At 45.9% G+C, this 25,484-nt stretch overlaps 1 protein-coding gene across 4 annotated transcripts in view; it reads right to left on the bottom strand.

Annotated features, from left to right (window-relative positions):
• Bbs9 (Bardet-Biedl syndrome 9) overlaps positions 1–25,484 on the bottom strand; it is a 390,144-nt gene that overhangs the window by 350,740 nt on the left and 13,920 nt on the right. For 3 of the 4 annotated variants that reach the window (XM_052188801.1, XM_052188800.1, XM_052188802.1), the window contains 3 exons: positions 22,546–22,668; positions 13,442–13,592; positions 8,817–8,881 (listed from right to left, as the gene is read on the bottom strand). In XM_052188801.1, the coding sequence (XP_052044761.1) occupies positions 8,817–8,881; positions 13,442–13,592; positions 22,546–22,657 (328 nt within the window). In that variant the 5' untranslated portion in view covers positions 22,658–22,668. Of the gene's footprint in view, positions 1–8,816; positions 8,882–13,441; positions 13,593–14,872; positions 14,988–22,545; positions 22,669–25,484 lie in introns of those variants that run through there. The other variant, XM_052188803.1, reaches the window with a different exon arrangement.

The raw sequence follows: 25,484 nt of genomic DNA on the forward strand, positions 1-25,484 counted from the left end.
TATATACGTTCTTACTGGAAGGAGAAGAACCAGAGCACAGCCATAGTCAAATCAGAACCAAAGACAGAAGTGTCAGACGTCTGGAACTCGTGATCTTCATAGCTCCCACGGGCTTACCACAGTCCACTCTGGCATCAGCCCACACAGCTAAGACGGTCAGTCAGATTCCACTCCAGGGCTCCTGCCTTCCTTGGTGACTGTCCCATGGTACTGGCATCGCTAAAATGCGGGAGTCTCTGCAGCAGGGCTGTACCTTCACCAATAACCTTTCTAGGGAACTTTTTGGGAACCCTGACTCTATCACATGGTCCCAAGTCTTAACTTATCTCCATGACCCCCTCAACCCTGGATTTTCACATTCACTAATAGCCTTTGCCAGTTTCTCTTCAGGGACTCCAGTCATGCAACAGGTGCCAAGCCTCAATGCTCCCCATGACCCTTCAATGCTCCTCATGACCCTTCAGTGCTCCCCTTGACTCTTCAGTGCTCCCCATGACCCTTCAGTGCTCTCCATGACCCTTCAGTGCTCCCCATGACCCTTCAGTGCTCCCCATGACCCTTCAATGTTCTCCATGACCCTTCAGTGCTCCCCATGACCTTTCAGTGCTCCCCATGACCCTTCAGTGCTCCCCATGACCCTTCAGTGCTCTCCATGACCCTTCAATGCTCCTCATGACCCTTCAATGTTTTCCATGACCCTTCAGTGCTCCCCATGACCCTTCAGTGCTCCCCATGACCCTTCAGTGCTCCCCATGACCTTTCAATGCTCTCCATGACTCTACCAACATGAGGTAGCCTTGGACCTCTATAGACTACAGCTTCTGTGTGCTGAGCTCAAAGAAACATTTCCTCAGAAAATTCATTTCAGTGATGCTCAGGTCTCTTCTCAATCACAGATGATTCTCCATCCACAGCTGATCAGCTCCAATTGTCCCAGTAAAGCAGAGGTTTCACTTAAGCACTTCTTAATTCAAAATATCAATGGCCCCCATACAGTCTTTAAAGGCACTCTCAAAGTTCCTGCTGAGACTGTACAAGCCAGGTCTCCATTGTCTGCATCATTCTGAAAATTCTTCTCAACTTCTCTAGCACAAAGTCCAAAAGTCTCCCACAATTGTCTTAAGTCACGGCTCAACTGCTATGAACAGACAACATGACTAGAGCAACTCTATCAAAGAAAGCATTTAACTGGGGGGCTGGCTTACAGCTTCAGACGTTCAGTCCAACATCGTCATGGCAGAGAAAGTATGGTAGCCAGTACAGCAGGCAGTAGCTACATCCTGATCTATAGTCTATAAACAGAGAGAGGGAGGGGGAGGGGGAGGGGGAGGGGAGGGGGGAGAAGGGGAGAGGAGAGAGGGAGAGGGAGGGGAGAGGGAGGGGGAGATGGATGGAGGGGGAAAGGGAGGGGGAGGGGGAGGGGAGAGAGAGGAGGAGAGGAGAGGGAGGGGAGAGGAGAGGGAGGGGAGAGGGAGGGAAGAGGGAGGGGGAGACAGATGGAGGGGGAGAGGGAGGGAAGAAGGAGGGGGGAAAGGGAAGGGAGGGGAGAGTGAGGGGAGAGGGAGGGGGAGGTGGAGAGGAAGGGGAGAGAGAGGTGAAGAGGAAGGGGGGAGAGAGGAAGGGGAGAGGGAGGGGAAGGGGAAGGGAGGTGAAGAGGGAGGGGGCGGGGAAGAGGGAGGGGGAGGGGGAGGGGGAGAGGGAGAAGCTGGGCCTAGCTTGGGCTTTTGAAACCTCAAAGTTTCACTCACAGTAACACACTTCCTCCAACAAGGCCTCACCTCCTAATCCTTCTCAAACAGTGCCACTCCCTGATGACTAAGCACTCAAGTTTAAGAGCCAATAAGAACCATTCGTATTCAAGCCACCACAACAGTTCTTCCCTGAAACAGAATCAGGTCTGCCACAGCAATACCCCATGACCTGGTTCCAATTTCTGCCCTAGGGTTTTCACTTCTGTGATTAAATACCAAGGCCATCAACAACCTGGGGGGGAAATGGCTTATTTCAGCTTACAACTTTCTGGTCATTCTACATTGCTGAGAATCACAAACGTAAGGCAAGAACTTGGAAGCAGTGGTTAATGCAGACACCAGGGAAGAGTTCTGATTACTGGCTTTCTCTCCACTGTTTACACAGCCTGCTTCCTTAAAACACCCAGGACCACCAGCCCAAAGGTCACATCTCACAAAACAATCTGAGCCCTCCCACATCGATCATCAATTAGGAAAATGTATCCCAGGCTTTCCCACAGGCCGGTCTGCTGGGAATGTTTTCTCAGTTGAGGTTTACTCTTGCCTAATGACTCTAGTTTTATCTATGTGACATAAAACCAGGCAGCACACTGTGTCTTTATTAAAGATGCTACAAACTTTGACCTTGTCTAAGAAAAGCACCATGACTGTGGAGAAGTACCTGATTGAGCACTTTGTGCTCCCTCTAGTCACAATCCTAAGAAGTGGAATCAGCCTAGATGGCTACCGACAGATGAATAGGTAATAAAAGGTGTGCACATAACAATGAAAATTCCTTCAGCTATAAAGAAAAATGAAAATGCACAATGAAAAACTACTGATTGTACAGAAAATAAGTAAGTGTTGAGTGATCAACCCTTAAGAGGGCATTTACTTATACCACTCCCTCTAAGACTCAAGGAACATCAAGGAAAAGAGAGCAGAAAGAATTTAAGGCCCAGATGATACGGAGGACTATAAAATGCTATCTTCAGGAAAAGGCACTGCCATTGTGATTATGATCTCACAGTGGTTGTGGTTGCCTGCACTGGTACTGGTACCACATAGGACTGGACCTGTCAACCATCAATCATGGGTTAGGGAGGGACTCATTAGTCCTATACCTACCTGATAGCAAATGGCTACTTCTGGTCAGTTCTAGAAGAGGTGTAGTCATTGTCTTTCATTGTATAGACACTGGTGAGCATCTAATGATAGTTCTAAACCAGCTAGTTTTTATGTCAACCTGACACAAGCTAGAGTCATCTGAGAGGAGGAAGACTCAACTGAGAAACACCTCCATAAGATCTAGCTGTGGGAAAGCATGCCTTGAAGGGCACTTTCTCAACTAGTGATTGATCACAGAGGGACACTACAGGTAGGAACAGTACTGGAAGTCCTGAGTGCTATAAGAAATCAGGTTGAGCCAGGCAGTGGTGGCTCATGCCTGTAATCCCAGCACTTAAGAGGCAGAGGCAGGTGGATTTCTGAGTTCAAGACCAGCCTGGTCTACAGAGTGAGTTCCAGGACAGCCAAGGCCACACAAAGAAACCCTGTCTCGAGAAAAGAAAGAAAGAAGGAAAGAAAGAAAGAAAGAAAGAAAGAAAGAAAGAAAGAAAGAAAGAAGAGAAGAGAAGAGAAGAGAAGAGAAGAGAAGAGAAGAGAAGAGAAAAGAAAAGAAAAGAAAAGAAAAGAAAAGAAAAGAAAAGAAAAGAAAAGAAAAGAAAAAGAAAAAGAAATCAGGTTGAACAAGCCATGAGGAGCAATCCAGTAAGCAACACTCTTTCATGACCTAGGCATCAGCTCCTGCCTCCAAGTTTCTGCCTTCATTGCATCTGACAATGATCTGTGATATTGAAGAGTAATATAAATAAACTCTATCCTCCCCAACATGCTTTGACTATGGTGTTTCGTCATAGCACTAGAAACTCTGACTAAACACTTACACAGAGGACACTGTTTAAAGTCAGTGGGTCACAAAAGAAAAGACATGCATGTGAGAAGAGGAGGTTGAAAGGGGCCAAAGGGAGGTTAGAGAAGGCAGGAGAATGTAGCCAGGATGTGTTATATACAAGCATGAAATTGTCTAAAAAAATTATTACTAATGATAATAATTATATAATAAATAATATGTTATAATTACATATAAGATATATGATATTGTGTATTAAACTATGTTATATTATATTGTATTATATTATATTATAGTCTCAATAGAGACTCTAAAAGTCAGAAGGGCCTAGGCAGTCTCTAAGAAACCACAAAGGTCAGCCCAAACTATTATATCCAGCAAAACTTTCAATCACCATAGATGGAGAAAACAAAGTATTCCTTGACAAAACCAAATTTAAATAACATCCACCCACAAATCCAGCTCTACAGAAGATACTAGACGAAAACTCCTACAAGGTGGCTAACTACACCAAAGAAAACACAGGAAATAAATAAATTAGACCTTCAACAGCTCTCACCTTGAGAGTTCACTGACCTTGCAGTTTACAGCTGAACCACCCCCTTCTTCACACAAGGCTGATCAACTGGTTCTCATCCTGGCCGAACATCTGGGGTTGTCTAGGCGGAACCAGCATTCCAGAAAAGCTGCTGGAAGCCATAGCCAGCATCCACCCCAGATGACCTTTCCCCCTACTGTGCTTTTAGCATCCCCCTCAGCCCCTCCCGACTTCCTCTTACGGAGTGTTCAAAACCAGGCGTTTTGCTTTTCATTAAAGAGGCTCTGACAAGACACCCCTTTTTGCTTGGCCTCACTCTGTCTTTCCTGCCCGTTTCTCTCTTTCAGGCTTGGGTTCCCCTCGGCTCCCCAAATAACTAGGTCCCGCGGGTCAGGACAATGAATGAGTTCAAGACTGGCTCCAGCTACAGAAAGAGACCCTGTCCTAAGACAGAGAAAAAAACAAACAAAACCAAACAAACAACCCAGGAGGGGTTAACTTATTTTCCAGAAGGGAAAGTTTTAAGCTCTATTTTTAGACATTCAAGACCAGATGCAAAAGCATGGAAAGTTCTGGTAAGCTGCAGTGGGATGGCTTCTTCGCACCGCTTTCTTACCCTTGTCTCTTGCCTCCTGTCGCTGCCCCATTCTTCCTTTTCTCTCCCTCTCGTTGCTCTCCCTCCTCCTCCTCCTCTTGCTCCCCCCTCCTCCTCTCCCTCTTCCTCCTTCTCTTCTTCCTCTTCTTTGTTGTGTTGATCATAGTCATTTAAACCTCTGGACTCAAGGCCTCTTCCTGCCTCAGTGTGTGAGGACGTCGTCCCCAGAGGCAGCTGCCTAGCGATACAAGCTGCAATGCCCTTCTGCACTCATATCACACACACACACACACACACACACACACACACACACTGAATGGGGAGAGTGCTTATGCACACCTTCCAGTCTGCAAGAAATGAGCATTTACATAGCCGGTGACATAACCATGCTATGGGGTCAGACATATTGGATGTTCCTATGTATACATGTTCAATACACATGCTATAGGTTTTTCTATTGGTAACCCATCTTTGGCCAATATAATACATAACACCTCCCCTAGAGAACCTTCATTATATAGAGGAAATACTTGTGTTTTTTTTTTCTATATATCTTTCACATCTTCAATATGGTATTGAAAAGTGGGGGGAGCTGGTATGCAAATGAGGCCCTTCTGACTCCAATTCCAACACGATTTCTTCAGCTCCAAGCTACTACTGTCACAGTGGTAGCACATGGCCTTACTCTGCCTGCTTACTGTGTCCAACTCTGCTTCCCACAGCACTGCCTACCCCAAAGAAATAACCTGCTGGCAATGAACTTGGGGTTAGGCTGTGTTAAATTAATATTAAAGCTGGCCTGAGGATAGCTCCTTGAGTCCCTATGGAAAAAGAACAATATAGTAGTATATCAACAAACTCCAATTTAGGAGTAGCCTCCACTAATCACAACAGCCAAAAATGACCCAAAGGTAGGATAGACTTAAGAATACATATTAGGAAACACATGACTCTGGGTAAATAATTAATCACAATTATGCCTAAAGTTGAAGCAGGAGAAAGAAACTGTCTAGGCATTCTGGTCACAAGCAGAAGCTGGAAACAGCCTTGGTTCTGTCCCAAGATCCGTCCTGGTCAGAGGCCAGACACAGCGGCACTGAGGGTACTGGTTCATGCTCTCCCTGGTCTCTTGTTTTTATCTTTTTTTTTCCCTCTTACATAGCAACCTAAATAAGCCGGACTACCTATGTGACACCATCCAAAGCCATAGGCCAAGACACTAGGATGGAGACACATGACCATCGACCACATGGATGGGACAACTGAGCTGACCTGCTCATCCTCCCGTCCAGCCCCCGGGCTACAGACACAGCTACTTCCTTTCTTTTATGGCACAGCTTCCTTCTAAAACTCACGCCCACTGTCTGAAATTCATCCTCCAAGTCCTACAGTGGGGGCTGATGACTGACGAGGAACCTAGACCCTCTGAACCCCAAACACACACGCCATTTACGCTCAGCTGAGGTAAGAGGGCCGCCATCACTCAAGGATACACTACCACATCCTCCTGCCCCCACTTTCTCCTCCCAAACATCAAAATGTCACTAGATCTTGGGTTCAATCAGAATTCCAAATACATTGATAAACTTCCAAACTTAAGGCAACACCGCCCAAAATTCAGTGTAGCTGGAAACAGTGGGCATACCTTTAACCCCAACACTAGGGAGGCCAAAGCAAGAGGATCTCTGAGTTCAAGGCCAGCCTGGTCCAAATAGCAAAAGTCAGGCCAGCCAGAGTGACTAGTGATGTTCTGTCTCAATAAATAGAAATCTTTAAATAAAAATATTTAAAAATAAATATTTTTAAAATAGAAACAAATTTTATAAAAATGGTGAGATTGCAGAGAATAAAGACAACTTATTTGCCTTTGATAACTCTTTTGGAATGAAGGCAACATTTAAGAATCTAAATTTTCTGAGCATTTTTTCCTTTTAGAAAAGTATCAGTGGCATAAATATTAAAATTAGTTGCATTACCAAAAATAAATCATATAATATATATATAGGATAAATCTACTAGTTATATATGATTATGGTCTATGTAAGACAATCTCTATTTTAAGACATCTCCAAAAAGTCTCCAAGAATATCAAAGGTAAAAGAAACAAATTATAGGTCATCTAATAAGTTTTCAATGTGATTTTAGATAAGCAATGTAGAAATGCTTAAGTAACCCGGTGCCATCACGCAATAAGTATATATTTCCTAATCAGATCACATGAACACAGGGAAAATAAAGGAGGACATCTTCTCCCACTCCAGTGGCCATTGTCAAGATTATATCAACAAGTCAGACACCTGTAAACGCTCATTGTGACATACATAATTTTTGGAAAAGAATATTTAAAATAATATAATCACTGTAAATTCAAGCATCTGAGGCTAGAAAGGGGGCTCAGTAGTTACAAGTGAAGCATTTGCTGCTCCTACAGAGGAGCCACATGTAACTCCAGCACCAGGGGGTCTGATGCCCTCACTCTGGCCAAGGTGAGGAAAGGGTTAGCCAAGCAGAAAAGAGAGGGAACAGAGTCAGGGCTGGTTCAAGTCTTGGCTTAAACCCCACCCCCCACCCCCCACCCCCCCCACCCCACCCCCCCACCCCCCACCCCCGCCTTTGTTTAACCACCTACACATCCACCCTGTTAGGACCCTTAATTGTTCTCCTGCTATTGTTGACCTTTGGCCCTTACATTTTGAACTGCTTGGTCACTATTCTTAAGAAACTCATAGGCACAATACAGCTAATAATCTTAAAGCAGAGATGCAAAGAACTAGAAACAAAAGATCAGGAGTATGAGCTATCAGAATACCAGCAATTGCTTCGGGATTGAAGCATGCACAAAGGAAGGTGGGGGGGGATGAAAGGGTCAGCTCAGAAACTTTGGAAAGGTCATGGAACACTTGCCCCTACCAGAAGGGAGAGGCTAAATTACATTCCTCAGATCACAGGGAGGTCCCTGAGGCTAGGGAAGGCCCAGAGTTATTCTGAGACCATTGGCCACCTACCTCCTTCCCTAACAACCAACTAGTTTAAAGGTAACACTGTTCTGCAAATCACACTGTGCCTAACATGGGCTGCCCGAGGACTGTGTAAAGGCCCACACAGCCTGCGGTGTGTGGTTGTTCTCTCCCCATGTGCAGGGCGACCCCAGAACACTGGGTTAAATAAAATTTCTCTTGCTTTTTTACATCGATTCCCGTCTCCATGTTGTTCACTCAGGGGGTCTCCAGAAAGTTAAGGCTCCCCGAGTCTTACATTGTGACTGTCACCTGCTTCAATGTCACCCATCAATTTCTAGTTGTTTTCTACCATCTACCACGACCCTGGGTACCAAGGCTGCCTTTACAAGTTAACAGACATTTGCCCCTGAAACATCATGAATTTTAATAAGGGCCAAAATGCTAAAAAACCATGACACTACCGACTGCACACTAAACTGGTACCCACAGGACCACATCAGGGAACAAAACCCAACTTTGCCTCAAATTCAAGTGTCCTGAGGTCTGACTGAGGACAAGAAGCTGGGAAATGGGAACTAAAACAGAAACACCTGAGGCTGACCAAGAAGGAACAGACATTTCAAACCTTCAACAGCGAATCACCTGTCTGCCAAGGCTGAGGAGCTCTTAAGCTTCAGGGGTCCTGAGAAACCAGAGCCTCCTGCAGTTAGTGACAGGCAATTGTGCACGCGCAATTCCTGACAACAGGGAGATTATAGGAAACTCTCTGATAAAAGAAAAAAAAAAAAAAAGAATGCATAAGAATAGTGGACCAAAGCCAGGCGGTGGTGGCGCACACCTCTAGTCCCAGCACTGTGGGAGGCAGAGGCAGGTGGATTTCTGAGTTCAAGGCCAGCCTGGTCTACAGAGTGAGTTCCAGGACATCCAGGGCTATACAGAGAAACCCTGTCTCGAAAAAACCAAATGCAAAAAAAGCAAAGGAAAAAAAAAAACAAACAAAGAATGGTGGACCAAGACCATCTACTCTTCCACCAAGCTCCCAGCCTGCAACACACACCCACAGGAGAAGGTGTCCTCTTACCTGAGACGGAGTAGACGCAGAGCTTCCGGGAGTGCAGCACGGCCAGATGAAGCATCTCGGTGCCTCTGTGAACAGGACAGTGTCAGAGCTTTTAAGTGATAGTTTCAGATAGAACCTCAAAGTTACAAATTATTTTCAAGAATGTCTCATAGCAGCAGCTACTAAGAGTTAATAGAACAATTCGTAGCCGTAAGGCTAAGCTAAGAAATAATCAGCCAGTGGGCACCTGCCTCTGATTCAAGCTGCACGAGGCTGAGTTAGGGCAGCCAACGTCTCCCTGGAGCCAGCCAGATCTACAGAGGGAGCTAAATGAGAGAGGAGGGTGGACGCCAGGCATGGCTGACGCGACATTAACCACAGCACTGAGGGCAGAGGCAGGCAGATCCCATGAGTTCCAGACCAGCCCGTCTACATGCTGGTGATATATAATAAGACCTGTCTCCAAAAGAAAGGTAAGAAGGACAGGGCGTGAGAGAGGAGAGGGCTGAGGGAAGAGGAGACCAAACTCAGGGCCCTAAAGAATCAGGCCCGAGCCTCTGTGAGTCCGCTCCACTGCAAGCTCCAAGCTCTGCCTCTGCCTTCTGACCAACTCACCTACGACTTCCGACAAGTCACCTAATCTCCCTGAGCCTGTTCCTCAATTAAATCAAACACAAGCCACAGAAGTGCCTGGTGAGCATTGTGCTGTCAGTGTCAGCAATGGCACAGACAACTGCCAGACCCCAGCTCTCTTCACAAGTGCTGAAAACTCTCAGCTTTCGCTGAGTCTCCAATGGAAATCAAATACCACCGGCTACACTGCCCCTCCTGCCATGTGACGTGGTTACCAGAGGCAGACGCAGGGCACAAAACAAAAACCCTTGTTTCACAGTCTTCAAGGGATCACAATGGGCACTAATGAGGAAAGGCTGTGGAAGGCTCTGACTGACTGAGGACTGCAGGCATAACTGAGGACTACAGCCATAACTGAAGACTGTAGCCAGACTTGGGAGGTGGCTGCTGTCTGGTTCTGGACTTCTGGCCAGCTCTGTACAAATTTTCAAGAAAAACCAGAAAGCAAAGATTTTTACATGAAACATCCTGGTTCTTTTAAATTAGCAGCTCTTTTAAAACTAGTAGCTCATTTAAAACACTGCAGGCCACATGTTGGCATCTCTGTAGCAGACTCAATGGGAAGTACAAGGAGCATGATTAAAGTCTGAAGACGATCTGCTGATGCACCCCCCTCCACGTGTGACCACCCAACGGGGCCCTGGTATTCTCCTTACAAAGTGTGAACCACGAGAGGTCACACGCACACCACTAGCCAGCGGCTCTGCCCTTGAGTCCCTCCTCCTTTGCTTCCTTTGCTTCACAAAAATGTGACCTGCACCACTCACACAGCTACCACAGACTCAATAGTGCTTCCAGAACTTTGTGGACCTGGGCGCTCAGCACAATACTTTCTCCTTGTTCCAAAAGAGAACAAGATGGCATGAAAAGAAAGCACGGCCCAGAGGGAGACACACAGATGTGAGCCTCGGCTGCGTGCTTCCACACTCCAACATACGCCTTCATCCCAAGTGCAGGTCATTACAGAGACAGAGGCTGGAAAAGAGGCTGAGAGCCTGAACTCCAGTTCTGAGGCCCCTTCTGTACTCTGCATATATGTTACACATATGTACACTCAGGCACACACACATATACACATAAATGAAAAAATAAATAAATCTCTTTAAAAAATAATAGTAACTGGCAAAAGTGGAGAGCAGCCATTGGTTGTCACCCTCCTTCCTTCCCGCCAAGTGATCACAGAAGAGAGAGCAGAACGTAGGTCCACCATACAGACCAGGGCTGGCCACAGCCCAAGCCACAGGCCGGGCGAACAGTAAATCATCTCTATGATTGCCTAGAGAAGCAGCAACAGAACAGAGCATCATGGTAACAACTGCGGTGAGGGCAGCAATTCCAAGGGCAAAAAGGACTGTCTCCTTAAAGGAGTGAGCATTCCTCCTGGTGTCCCAGCGTGACGCAGGGTGGATCTGTCCTTTAGTGACTGGTCCCTCACACGTGAGCAGTAGCAAACAAATGACTCAAAGTGAAATCATGGGTCCGAGAGAGCGACCTATGTCCTGCTCATAACAGCTCTCCAGACGGCTCTCCGCTCTGCTTGAGACAGTCCTTCAAGTAATCTCTCTTGCTATTCTAAAAATTCTCTGGATAGCTCATCTCTTGCAGACCAAAAGGCCAGTTTTGCATTTTATACATCAACTCAGTCATTACTGCAGTTCCCTTTTGACTATCCCATGAATCAACACCCCACAATCCCATCTCCCTTGATTCTTAGGAAGAGGCAGCAAGCACAAGCCCTACAATAAGAGAGCTAGGTGTGACCCCACCCTGGAATTATCGTTCTGACAAGCCTGGATTTAAATTTGCTCTGTCCCAGGCTGACCTTGAACTCAGGAATCTGCCTGCATTTGTATCTGCCTGTCTTTGTATCTTTCTGTCTAGCTGGCCCAATGCATTCATGATGCACATCTCCAACAAACGCAGGACACTAGAAGAGAGTTCACACTGTGCTGGCTGGTGTTAAGTCCACATGACACAAACTAGAGTCATCAGAAAGGACAGAGCCTCAATTGATAAAATGCCCTCACAAGACTGGGCTGCAGGCAAGGCTGTAAGGAATTTTCTTAATTAGCGATTGATGGGGTGTGGTCGGGGCCACCGTGGATGGTGCCATCCCTGTGCACCTGAGTCCGGGTTCTATTGAAAAAAATGAGCAAAACCGTGGGGCGCAAGCCAGTAAGCAGCACCCCTCCATGATTCTTCTTTTTTAAGATTTATTTATTGATTTTATGTGTATGAGTACACCACCATTGCTCTCTTCAGACACACCAGAAGAGGGAATCAGATCTCATTATGGATGGTTGTGAGCCACCATGTGGTTGCTGGGATTTGAACTCAGGACCTCTGGAAATGCAGTCAGTGCTCTTAACCACTGAGCCATCTCTCCAGCCCCCTCCATGGCCTCTGCATCAGCTCCGGCCTCCAGGTTCCTGCCCTGCTTGAGCTCCTGTCCTGACTTTCTTCAGTGATAAACACTGATGTTGGCATAAAATCCCTCTCCTCCCCGACTTACTTTTGGTCGTGGTGTTTCCTCACAGCAATGGAAACCCTGGCTGAGACAATACCTAAAAGGACTGCTTGGTTTTCAAGTGGACGTCAGAACTCTGAATGCATGCCACCTGCTGCCACCAGCAGTGAACCAGGGGACTGAGCAATGGCCCAGACTCGTCAGAGTCAGGATGGCAAAGGAGCTCCCAGAGAAGAGGCAGACCCAATTAAATGCTGTCCTTTATAAGACTTGTATTGGTCATGGTGCCTACTCACTGAAGGAAAAAAAAAACCCTAAGACCGACAGACAGGCTGACTGACTAAGAAAGAGGGAGGGAGAAAAAGAAAAGAAAAAAGAGAAGATGAAATGAAAGAGGGAAGGGGAAGGGAAGGGAAGGTGAAGGCGAGGGGGAGGGAAGGGGAGAGGGAAGGAGAGGGGAAGGGAGGGGGGAGGAGAGGGGAGGGGAGAAGGGAAAGGGAGAGGGAGGAGAGGGGAATGGGGGGGAAGGCAGGGGGAAGAGGAGGGGAGGGGAGGGGAGAGGGGAAGGGAGAGAGAGGAGAGGGGAAGGGAGGGGGAAGGGGAGGGGAGGGGAAAGGGGAAGGGAGAGGGAGGAGAGGGGAAGGGAGGGGGAAGGGGAGGGGAGGAGAGGAGAGGGGAGGAGAGGAGAGGGGAGGAGAGGGGAGGGGAGGGAAGGGGAAGAAAGGGGAGGGGAGGGGAGGGGAGGGAAGGGGAAGAAAGGGGAGGGGAGGGGAGGGAAAGGGAGGGGAGGGGAGGAGAGGGGAGGGAAGGGAAGGGAAGGGAAGGGAAGGGAAGGGAAGGGATGGGAAGGGAAATCCAGAAATAGCCAGGATACAAGGAAGTTCTTAAAGAAAGGGAGGGGGAAGTAAAGACTGGGTGGAGAGATACAGAGATAATGAAGAAAAAGAAGAAGGGGGAAGGGGAAGAAGAAAAACAGGAAGAAGAAAGAACTTTGAAACAGATTTCTTTTAGTACAGGACCTTTCTATTTGAACCTTTGTGTACTTATAAACAGATATTTAGCTGTCTCAAGCCCCATTACTACAGAAGTGCTCTCAGTATTGAGTGCGCTTGCTGGGCCACAATAAGGACCACTCTTCAGACCCCAGCACCCTTACCACACAGGGCACCCCTTTCACTCCTGCAACCCCAGCTCCAGAGGGCAGAACTGGAGGGTACTGGGGCTTTCTGGACACCCTAGACTAGAAATTGTGTGCCCCAGGCTCAGGTTCACTCTCTCAAAGGAAAAGGAGGCAGAGAGTGCGCACCTGTGCTACCCGAATGTGCGTGCACTCACACAGATACAAACACACAAAGGAATAAACCCTAAATTAGCGCATCACTAATGTACATGTTTCTACAGCAAGTGTTTAAGGTTTGCCTGCATGACATATATCTATTACATACATAGTTCATGAAATATTTTTTTAAATCCATGAAAGTGTCACTTCTAGGGACAGATCTAATCCCCAAGAGGGAGACCCCCAGAATCCGTGATCCCTACTCACGAGACAAACTTCCCGACTTCCACTTGCAGCACTGGGTCCCGCAGATGCACTTCTAGAAGTAAATCCTCAGCCTGAGGCCCACCTCCAGCTTTTACAGAATGGGGATTGAAGATTCTCAGGTAGCCCATGAAGCTGCCCACAATGATCTTATCTGTAAACAGAGTTTGAAAACACAGAGTAAGAAACGGGCATTGGCAAATATCGAGAATCAACTTTCTGAAGACTAAAGGAGTCAGGATATTCAAAGATTCTAACACAAAAGTCACTTTTTCAACAGATGATGGGATTAAAGTGATCCTATTGAATCACACACACCCTCTCAAAGAGCAGCTCTACACCATTAAAAGTCAAGGAAACTAGTAAATTAGAGCACATTTTTCTTAAGCATCAACTGGTGTCCATCTCAAAAGACTGGTAAAGATTACAAACCGGTTTCATCATGGAATGCTAACTCCATATTTGATTATGATTGCTGAAGGCACTCTAAGTGGGTACTGGGGTCTCTCTAGAATGCCCCCATAACAGCGAATGGTCTTGGGTACAAGAGGGTGAAAGAAAGGATGTGTGTAGCAATTTAAACTGTCTCCCAAAATGATGTGTTCAAATCCTTGCTCCAGGTCTGTGCTCTAGTTTGAAAACAGTCTTTGCAGATAGAACCAGGTTCAAATGAGGGTGTGACTGTCCTTTAAGGGGAAAGGGCAGGGGGAGCTATGATGCAAGCAGTCAGGGTGAGACGGCACAGGCATGGGATCCTAGCGCTTGGGAAACTGCCTTAGGTGCTTCTCTTCTGCGTCTGACCAAGGAAGCTTACAAAAGAAAATGTTTGTCTTGGGACTTATGGGTACAAAGTCATGACCCCCCCAAGGCAGGGTGCAAGGCAGGCGGCATGGCAGGCATGGCGCTGGAGTGCTAAGTAACTAAGTGCTTTCTTACATACTCTCCCAAAAGTAGGAGGGAGGGAGGGAGGAAGGGAGGGACAGAGAGAGAGAGACAGAGACAGAGACAGAGACAGAGGGACAGACAGAGACAGAGAGAACTGCAATGACATGGGTTTTGAAGCCTCAAAGCCCACCCACAGAGACACACTTCCTCCAACAGGGCCACTTGCTAATCATTCTCAAATAATTCCAACTAACTGGGGACCAAGAATTCAAATACTCCCATTTAAACTACCACAGAAGCTGAGGGAAGACAAAGAACTAGAGGCCATCTTGAGCTATACTGTGAGCATAAGGCCAGCCTAGGCTAGTGAAGGTAAGCCAAGGCTGGGAGACTTCCATCTCACAATACAGCAGAAACTGGAAGGACACATCTACAAACCAGACTGTCTAGAGTGACTGGAAATTAGAAGAAACAGAGAAGGATCCTAGAAGCGTCAGAAAAGCTAGAACAGGGTGTTGAAGAGATGGCCCACAAGTTAACAGCACTTACAACTCTTGCATAGGTGAGTGCTGGGTCCCATGCCCAGCACTCACAGGATGGCTCAAGACCACCTGCAACTCCAGTTCCTGGTTATCTGATGCCCTCTTCTGGTCACCATGGAGTACTGCAACATATGGTACACATAACTCACACCAACACATGTACTGTACACATTAAATAAATCAAATGAGTTAAATAATAAAAAATTAACTCTTTAAAAATAATACTAGAAGAGACAAAGAAATGCTGAAGACCTGAGAAGTAACATGGCCTTGGCAACACCTTCATTTCCAAAGCTTAGCATCTATAACTGTCACAGCACATGCTGCTGCCTTTTAAGACATTGAAGTAACACTCGTCAAAGTGATACCAAGAAACAAATTTCAGCTTACTTAGGAGGAGGTCCACCTTTGCTTTACTCATGGCTTACTGTGCTCCCACAGACTAACCCTTTAAGTCCTCAGCATTCCCCTCCAGGAAAGGCATTCCCATTGGGATTTCAGTCCTAAGGAGGCATAAAGCCATCCGGACTCCAGAAGACCCCATGGTGGCATCCTGGGGGGTCTGAAAGATCAGGGGAACCATGATTAGTTAGTTCTGTTGCTGCCAAGGCCCAGCCAGACAAACTCTGCTCTGCAGCTGGGGAGTGTTGGCTCTCTCATTCCTACATCCTTTTTACTTAAATTTATCATGATGTCATATTATTTGTGGCCAAAAAGTTAATTAATGTAGAAAATAACACAGACTGAAAATTGCAAGCACGAATATCCCCACAAGAAGGACATTCGAGTCCTTGTGTTCTGCTGGAGCAACCCGTTGTAAGGCTCCTGTCCCTGCTCTGGGTGGGGCTCTGCAGCACTGCTCCAAGAAAAAGGACCCGTCATCCCGAACCTGGTGCTCTGTCCTAGACTGCTGCCGTTGGTGCAGTAAAACACTGTCCAAAGCCATGTGCAGAAGGAAAGGGTTTGCTGGGCTTAGCGGTGAGTCTATCACTGGCAGGAGTCAGGGCAGGCGCCGGGAATGAGGAAGCAGAAGCAGGGACCACAGAGGAGCACAGTCCTCCATGGCTGGTCAGCCTGCTTCCTTATACAGCCCAGGACCACCTGCTCCGGGATTGTACCACCCACAGTACGCTGGGGCCTCTGACTCCAACCATTAATCAAGAAAATGCCCCAGATACACATCCCAGGCCACCCTGATAGAGCTCACTCCTGAACTGAGATTCTCTCACTAGAGGTGTCTGTGGTTTGTATCAAGTTGACAGAAACAATCCAGTCCACACCCATTGCCCATAACGTTCTGGTGACTAATCATCTGCTGCCATTGGCCACGCAGACAGAAAGGAGAAATGACAACATATGTAAGTCAGCTTTTTCTACAGACACTGGATAATTTAAAGTACAGCTACGGTGCATTTAAAGATCAAAAAGGTCAGACTCTGCAGAAAGAATTCACATTTACATCAGTGGAACTTACCACTAAGAATCAAATTCAAAGACAGTTTCTTTGGCTTTTAAACTGCAGTAACACATAAGTTGACAAATCTTAGATCTCCTGGATAAAATTAATGATATTGATCAGGAAGAATGGGGCTATAAGCTCATAACAAAGTTACTAGAGTCTGGAAAGCTCGTTCCTTACTGAGTTCCTGTGCTGCCAGGCCTTAGACACCATCACACCCCATCATACCTGTACTGGCTGGTTTTGTGTGTCAACTCGACACAGGTTGGAGTTATCACAGAGAAAAAAAGCTTCAGTTGAGGAAGTGCCTCCATGAGATCCAGCTGTAAGGCATTTTCTCTGTTGGTGATCAAGGTGGGAGGCCCCCTTGTGGGTGGTACCATCCCTGGGCTGGTGTTCTTGGGTTCTATAAGAGAGCAGGCTGAGCAAGCCAGGGGAAGCAAGCCAATAAGTAACATACCTCCATGGCCTCTGCATCAGCTCCTGCTTCCTGACCTGCTTGAGTTCCAGTCCCTACTTCCTTTGGTGATCAACAGCAATGTGGAAATATAAGCTGAATAAACCCTTTTCTCCCCAACTTGCTTCTTGGCCATGATGTTTGTGCAGGAATAGAAACCCTGACTAAGACAATACCTCACTAAATAGCCAACATTTGATTTTAATAGAGCCCTTCAAAATTCAGGGGTATAGGCCTAGGGAGATAGCTCAGCAGTTAGAATGTTTGTCACTTTTCTGGAGGACCTGGGCTCTATTCCCAGCACCCACACAATGGCTCTAAACCTTCTGTAACTCCAGTTCCAGGGATCTAAATCCTGTGCTCTTCTCTGGCCTCTAGGGCACCAGGCTCACATGTGGTACACAGATATACGTGAAGGCAAAATAAAATAAAATAAAATAATAATAATAATTTTTTAAAATCAGAGGCAATGACAATGGTCAAGTCCACAGTTAATAACCCAAGCTCAAAAGAATATTGTAAACATATGATTTTTTAAAAGGCCTGGCTATTACAATAACCAGATTTCAGATAAAAGTTTTACTCACAGATTTCAAGCTATGATAAATTCAGTCATTCAAATGAGAGTGCCTGGGACACTGACTGGAAAGCCATAAGACCACGTCTGCCTTCTTCCCTCACCCCCTTGAGTAGTAGTTTAAAGAAAGCACATTTATTACATTACTTAAGGCCTTTTCCCTCACTTATAAACATACACATTTCAGGTCATGGAAAACCGGCCACCACAAGCTTCTAGAAAGTCACAACTTCTTGCCCATTGTCACACATAAGTCAGAATCAGAGTCACATAACCAGTGACAGTCTGTCTATTACCATGGCTGTTACACCCCATGGACCTAATGTGAACTTTTTTTAAGTGTATGGATGTTTTGCCTTCATGTATGTCTACGTACCATATGTGTGCCTGGTTCCCACAGAGGCCAGAACACGGCATCAAATTTCCTGGAACTGAAGTTACAGTCAATTGTGAGCTGCCAGATGGGTGCTGGGAACTGAATCCTTCCCTCTGGAAAAGCACTGTGTAAATGTGACTTTTATTCACCTGATCTAACTGTCATCTCCGAAGCTCACTGCCTCCATCTGCTAACCTAGGCCTAGTCCTGGCAGCTTCCAGCCTCCGTACAATCAAATCTAGGCCTAGAATGCTTTCAGCCTCTGAGGCTTGCTACTGAATAAGTTCACATTCTTCCTAGTTCTTTCTGATCCCTGGCTGGCTGGTTCAACTCAGCTCTTTTGGCTCCAACTCCACTCCAAGCTGACTGATTCAATCTGGCTTCTCTCAGTTTCTCACTGAATTGCTCTGCTTGGCCTCGTGCGAACTTTGACAATATGTTATAATCTTCTAGCTCCTTCTGCTTGTTTCTGCAAAACTCTCCTGGTATAACTACTCTCTGTCTCTCTCTCTCTCTCTCTCTCTCTATCTATCTATCTATCTATCTCCCCCTTCCTCCCTCTCCCTCTCCCTCCCTTTCCGTCTTCCTCTCTCTCTCTCCCTCCCCCTCTTCCCCCCTAACCCCACTGTTCCCGCCCTGCCCCCTGCCTCAACCCTGATGCTCTTTCTCTTAAGTAACTTCCCTTTCTTCTCTCTTCTCATGAAAGTTGGGCAGATCCTATTCTGTCAAATCTTTCTCTGATTCGTCACTTTTTCTGCCACTCTTTTAGACGTCACTCTTAAACATGAGTGCTTCCATCTACAAACTAACTTTACCTTCATTGTTTGGGATTAGAAGTGTATACTAAGAGTGTGTCTATATTCCAGACAGAGGAATCAAAGGTGTGTACTGCACTAAGGGATGAGTCACACACCACAACTAGAAACAGGGTTTTTCCCAGTAAATAACACAATCTCCGGGTTGACAATGTGATCAAATATCCTGCAACAGTACTATATGCTCTTAAACACTGAGTTGTCTCTCCTTCCCATAATATGAATTGTCCTAGGAATCTTCCCTACCAGACTGTGATGGTTTGAATGAGAACAGTGCCCATAGGCTCACAGATTTAAAACTCTTTTTTTTTTCTTTTCTTTTTTTTTTTTTGGTTTTTTTCAAGACAGGGTTTCTCTGTGTAGCCCTGGCTGTCCTGGAACTCACTCTGTAGACCAGGCTGGCCTCGAAATCCGCCTGCCTCTGCCTCCCAGAGTGCTGGGATTACAGGCGTGCGCCACCACCACCTGGCTTGGCTCACAGATTTGAAAGATTGGTAACAAAGGTGTGGCACTATTTGAAAGAATTAGGAGGGACGGCCGTTTGGAGAAAGTGTGACATTGGAGATGGTCTGAGATTTCAGAAGCCTAGCCCGGGCCGGGGGCTTTCCCTTCCCACTGCCTGAAGTAGAGCTCTCAGCCTGCATGCAACCATACTTCCGGCCATGGCGACAATGGTCTACTCCTCTGAAACTGTAAACAAGCCCAGCTAAATGCTTTCTTCTGTAAGAGTTGCCATGGTCATGGTGTCCCTTCACAGCAATATAACAGTAAGACAGGGACTTACATAGATGCACTTGGAAAAAGCAAATACCCGAGCTCTGCAAGTATCCTGAATACTTGCTTTGAATTATACTAAGTCCAGAGGGTCATAAAGACAGTAGCCCAGAGCATGAACTGATAAAGCAGCCGCCTTTAAAGAGGTCAGATAAAGAGGACTGGTGGTGTGGATAGAGTTCTGGGATGCAAAGGCTCGCTAGCTTTAAAGACGCATGGGAACTTCTAGCTTATCTTCTTGTCTTTGTCACAGTGGGGAAAATCTCTAGGGTATGTACTGTCCTCAGTCTTTCTTTCTTTTGCTTTTTATAGCAGGTTTCCTTAAAGAGCCATAGTCTCTCTACCACCCACTCTGTCATCACCTCACTCCCTGCATACCTAGGAGTGAACGCTCACCAGCCCTCCAAAAACACCACCTGCAGCTGGAGACTTCTCTCCAGCTGTTACTGTTCTTACAAAGGAGCCCAGCCTGGCTCTCAGCATCCAGCTCAGGTGGCTCACAGCTAAGCACCTGAAAACCTCGCTGCAGAAGATCCAACACCCGGACTCCACAGTCGCCTGCACGCACACACACACACAGATGGACACATGAAATTTTTTTTAAGTAATTTTAAAAATCTATTTTTTTTTGCAAAGAATACTAATGAGCCACTTGCTTTTAAGTGACTGTGAACCTTTCATCCCTCTTGTCATTAAAAACTGCCGCCAAGCCAGGGCGGAGCTTAGTTAGCACAGTGCTTGCCTAGGCGGATTTACACGGGCAGGCTCCATCCCCAGCATCGTGTAAAGTAGGCACAGCGGCATGTAGTGGTAAGCCTGGCCTTTGGGAGCTGGTGGCAGAAAGATCAGAGCTTCAGGCCCCTGCTCAGCTACACAGTCAGGTGGAGAGGAGTCTGGGCTACATGGAAGACTTTATAAACAAACAAGCAAGCCCACCTTGCTTCCTGGGGGAAAAGGCCAGCCGTTTCCTTTGACTGTCTGGAAGGCCTCTCAAAACCTATTTCTGACTACTTCCCAAACTACCCCGTTTACTACTCGCAAATCTCCAAGTTACGGTCTGCCACCTCCATCCCCCTCACTCCATTGTCTCTCCGTGTGTCTACACACTCTGAGTACTTACTTCCAAACCTCTACCTATATTCTGACTACAAGATACTGTTATCCTGGGGCTAAAGAGATGGCTCAGTGACTGCTCTTCCAGACGTCCTGAGTTCAATTCCCAGCAACCACATTATGGCTCACAGCCATCTGCAATGGAGTCTGATGTCCTCTTCTGGTGTGTTTGAAGAGAGCAATACACAAAATAAGTAAACAAATTTTAGAAGAAGAAGAAGAAGAAGAAGAAGAAGAAGAAGAAGAAGAAGAAGAAGAAGAAGAAGAAGAAGAAGAAGAAGAAGAAGAAGAAGAAGGAGGAGGAGGTTACTATTATCCTAAAAAGACCAGATCTCAAACCATTTACATCAACCCCTTCCTCCCTCAGATCAACAGTAATTGTTGAGCTTTAGAGTAGGCCTTGCAAGTTCTGAGCAGTCACAGTGCAGACACCTGAGCCAGCGCCCCATGCACACCCAGGGACTAGCACCACACAGGCTCTCATGTCTAGAACAGACAACTTCATATGTGATAATCATTCCAGAATACTGCAGGACAGCTATCCGGCTCTGGGAGGAGACAATCACTGGTTTTGTCTGTTTGGCAGACATACATGTAATGGTGCTTATACAGCACCGATTAGGAAAACAGAAGACAGTGCTCACAACTAGCTCCACAGGACAGAACCCTAACAGAAATAAACGAAAGCAGCCTATTCCAGAGGTATAGTTTTCAACCAGGCTGAGCTTGACCGCTTTAGACAGGAGTGAGCTTCGGCATGTCCCCTGGGTAGTAGATGTCTTTGTGACTCTCATGTGAACGAATGCAAGGGAAGCTACAAGCTTCCAATCGTCGTGCTGGATAATCACGGAGCCCCCAGGCGGCCTCTGAACAGACTTCACTGTAAAGTCTCTGCCCCATTTACAGTAGGGGGAGGGCCTGGATTCTTCTCAAAAACAAATCAGAGGACACTTCTGCACTTTAAGACCTTGTGCTATGACTCCTCTTCCTCCTCCTCTTCCCTTCCTCTTTCTCCTCCTCCTCTTCTTCCTCCTCCTCCCCTTTCTCTTCTTCCTCCTCTTCTCCCTCCTCTTCCTCCTCCTCCTCTCTTCCTCTTCCCAGTCCTCTCCTTCACTTCCTTTGCAAATGTACCTTTCTTTTTCCACCCTGCCCCTTGTTCCATTGCAGGAAATAGAAATAAAATAAAAGGAAAGAAGTAATATTCATATGAGCAGATTAAATGTTCTTTCTTGGAGGCCAATGATTATCTGAATTACAAAATAAAAGCTCGTGATATACGAGTCATTCAAATGTAGTACTAATTTCATACTCTAACTATATAGAACTATATGTAATTATATAGAACTATATAGGCCCTTCTTAAAGACTTGAAGTGCATGACTATGCAAAGAAGCCAGCAGTGTAAAGCTAAGACAGTAGCTGGTTTCTCTAAAACAAAATGAAAGCAATGGTATAGCGACTGTTTCCCCTCAGTAGCAGAATCTGTGTGGCTTTATCATGACATTGATGCTGTCAGATTCAAGTAGAAGAGCACATCATTTTTGTTGTAAATGATTTCTAAAAGAAATTTTTCAAATTATTAAGTATCTTACTACCTCGACCCAAGAAGACCCCATCTGGGAGCAAACCAAATGGTGCCACGTGATCTGTCTATTAATTCCACCAAGTAATATGACGGCATGAACAAAGCCCAGATGATATAAATAAAACAGAGGTAAGAACACTTCTGCCAGCCCGCTGCCTACATGTTACTTTTAAGAGAAACACCAGGTACAGTGGCACGCGCTTGTAATCCTAAACCCAGGAGGACCAGAGTGAGATCAGGCCAGCCTGGACTACACAGTGAAAGTTTATCTCAAAATAAACAAATAAATAAATAAAGGATGGTGAGGGGGAGGCAGGTACATTCAAACCTGGGCTATACTTACCACACTCCGGTCATATTCTCCTAAATTCATGTTTTTAAACCAAGTCATTTTTATTTGCTGTCTGTAGTGCTCTGCTCCAGTGGGGAGGTGCAGACTAAAGCAGAGCACCGTGTCGTCATGTGTGAGATGAGAGTTCAGTCCCCACACCGGGAAAACAAAAGCACTCCCTCAGGTTCCTCACCTTGTCCGTTCCCACTGTTGTCGACATCAGCCAAGCACAGGCAGCCCTGGTCAAATTCTTCTTTTTCTCCCAGTACAGTAGACCACCAGTCACGGGCTTTAAATAAGGACATTTCCTTCCAACCTAAAAGTCAAACATTGGTTTATAATTAAAAATTAACTTTATGAAAAGAAGTCAAATTATCCCATTCTCAGATGACATGATTCTATTTTTAAAAGACTCTATGTAGGCTGTGAAAGGATAGAAAATACAGCCTAACTCTCTAATGATCCCAAGAAGTCAGAAGTTTAAATTGTTATCTCGCTCCAAAGAAGCTCTAACTCCAACCTTCTAAGGAGCCCCAAATACTTCATATTCCTTGAACCCACTTTGTTAGAAACTAAGTGAAAGGTCGCATTCCAGAGCCCATCCTTTGTTAAGAGCTAGGCAAAAAGGCCTGGAGTAGGTATCCTAGCCCTGTAAGGTAACTGGAAATGAGCTAATTATCTGCTTATCTTGCTTCTGTAAACTGCTAACGCCATTACCCCCACCCAGGAGTTCACGCAGCTATAGACCTCCAAAAAAATAGGAAACTAACTAGTCCACAGAGCGCGGGCTCCGATAATTTAAACTGTTTGGTCTAAAAAACTATGGAGTGATACAACTCGATTGGCTCGCACTACGTGGGCTCTCGATGCTAAGGAATGATGGGTTTGTGACTCGCAGGCTTTGTTGTAAACTTATAAAATCTGTCCCAATTCTGCACTCAGGGTCCCACAGACTTCTACCCCTGTGCAGTGTACGACTGTGGACCCCAGAGCCTCTGGAATAAAAATCCTCTTGCTAATTGTATCAAGACCGTTTCTCACGAGTGATATGAGTGCTGCCTCGGAAGGCGTGGGGCGCTGGGGCATCCTCTGTTTTTTTGGGTCTTACAGCTGGAGAGATGGCTCAGAGGCTAAGAGCATTGACTGTTCTTCCAGAGGTCCTGAGTTCAATTCCCAGCCACCTCATGGTGACTCACAACCATCTGTAATGGGAGCTGATATCCTCTTCTAGTAGAGTCTAAAGACAGCTGACAGTGCACTGATAAAAATTACATCAAACTTTAACAAAAAAAGACTCTGTAATCTACTAGAGAATTCTCAGATATAAAAACACTCACAGTAAAGCTATAAGATACAAATCAATATAGCCTTCATATATACTAGAAAGATATTAAGAAAACTAACCTATTCATAATAACTCCCCAAAATGTCAAGTACCCATGGGCCACAGAGATGGTGTGGCAGTGGGATTAGGACTGAGCTCCAGCACTCACAATAAGTGGCTGTGACCCCCCCTCTGACTCCGGGTCCTGGGGAGTCGGTACCCTCTTCTGGCCTTCAATGGCACTGGAGTCAAGGGAATAAACCCACACACAGACATACACACATGCCAGGAGCCATCCCCACCTGGCTCTCAATGCCAGGAGACCTCGATACCAGGAGTCATTCTCACTTAGATCTCCATGCCAGGAACTATTCCTATGTAAATCTCAAAACCCCCTCCTTTTGAAGTTCATCTGTAGATAGGTTACTATAGCAACCCCTTTCCACTTCACCGCCTTATGACCCCCCTTTTATCATGCCAGAATTCCAGCAGCAATAACTAGCTTTACCAGAAATTATAAGAAACTGTTTCTTAGAAATGATGCCAACCCCCTGAGATTGTTCCCCCTTTACCCCTCCTGAATCTTGTATGCTTCCCTTTATATTGACTTGTATGAAAATTAAAGTTTGACAGCTTGATCTGGATTCGACTTGCTGTCCAGCCTCTCTCTATTGTCTTGTCGCCCCATCGCCTTTCTTCTAGGTGGCTTAAGGAACCCTGTTGACTGTCCTGCGGGTCAGGACACACACACAATTTTAAAATAATAGTAATAAGATAAACTACTTTAAATAGTAAGTACCTACAAAGACACCTAAGCAACAAATTGAAACATCAAGACTAAAAAAGGAAACCAAAGATGCTAGATGACAGAAAGATCTCTGCTCTTGAGTTAACAGAATTAATATTACAAAATGGATATACCATCAAAAGTAATCTACAAGTTTAAACAAGTGATGTTTATCAAAATTCCAATGTATACTGTACAGATCAAGGAAAAAACAATCCAAGTATTCATATAAGACCACAAATATCCAAAGTAATCCTCAGCAAGAAGAACACACTGGAGGTACGCGAAACCCAACCTCAAATTACAGTGATGACCGCAGCCTTGTGCTGTCGTAAGAAGACAGGCAGATGGACAACTGGAACAGCATAGAGGACCCATATACAGGCCAACAAAACTGTGACCACCTTAGCTTTCCACAAAGGAGGCAAAACATGCAGTAGAAAAAAAAAAAAAAAGAGAGAGAGAGATCACGTTCAACAAATAGTGACGGCAAAAGTGGATATCCTGTGAAGGATTAAATTAAGTCTGTATCTTTCACCTTCACAAAAATCAATTCAAAAATATATCAAAGATCTTAGCTTAGAGCCTGAAACGCTGACACTGCTAGAGGACTGCTAGAGTAGAAGGGAAGAAAGTTCTACCAGACACTGGGGTACCTCAGGCCTCAACCCAGAAGCTGCTTCTTGCAGCTGATGGGAATCAACCCAGAGACCCGCGGCTGGACAATGGCAGGGAGGGAGAGGCTTTGGGGCACTCAGTCCTAAGTGGGATGTCTCCATCAAATCCCCCACTCAGTGCCCAGGGCTCTGTGGGAAAGAAGAGGCAGAAAGATAACAAGAGCCTGAGGAGATGGGTGACTCCGGGGAAACAGTGTCTTCCCGACACATCAGAGCTGATAAACACAAGAACTCACTGAGACTGTGGCAGCTCCTACGAGACCTTCACAGGTTCACATGGGGTCCCAGCACTGAGAGGAAGATGTAAACACAGGCCCTCCCCCCAACCAAGAAGAAGCCATTTA

The sequence above is a fragment of the Apodemus sylvaticus genome, chromosome 7, assembly GCF_947179515.1.
Source record: "Apodemus sylvaticus chromosome 7, mApoSyl1.1, whole genome shotgun sequence".
In the NCBI taxonomy this organism is placed as follows: Eukaryota; Metazoa; Chordata; class Mammalia; order Rodentia; family Muridae; genus Apodemus; species Apodemus sylvaticus.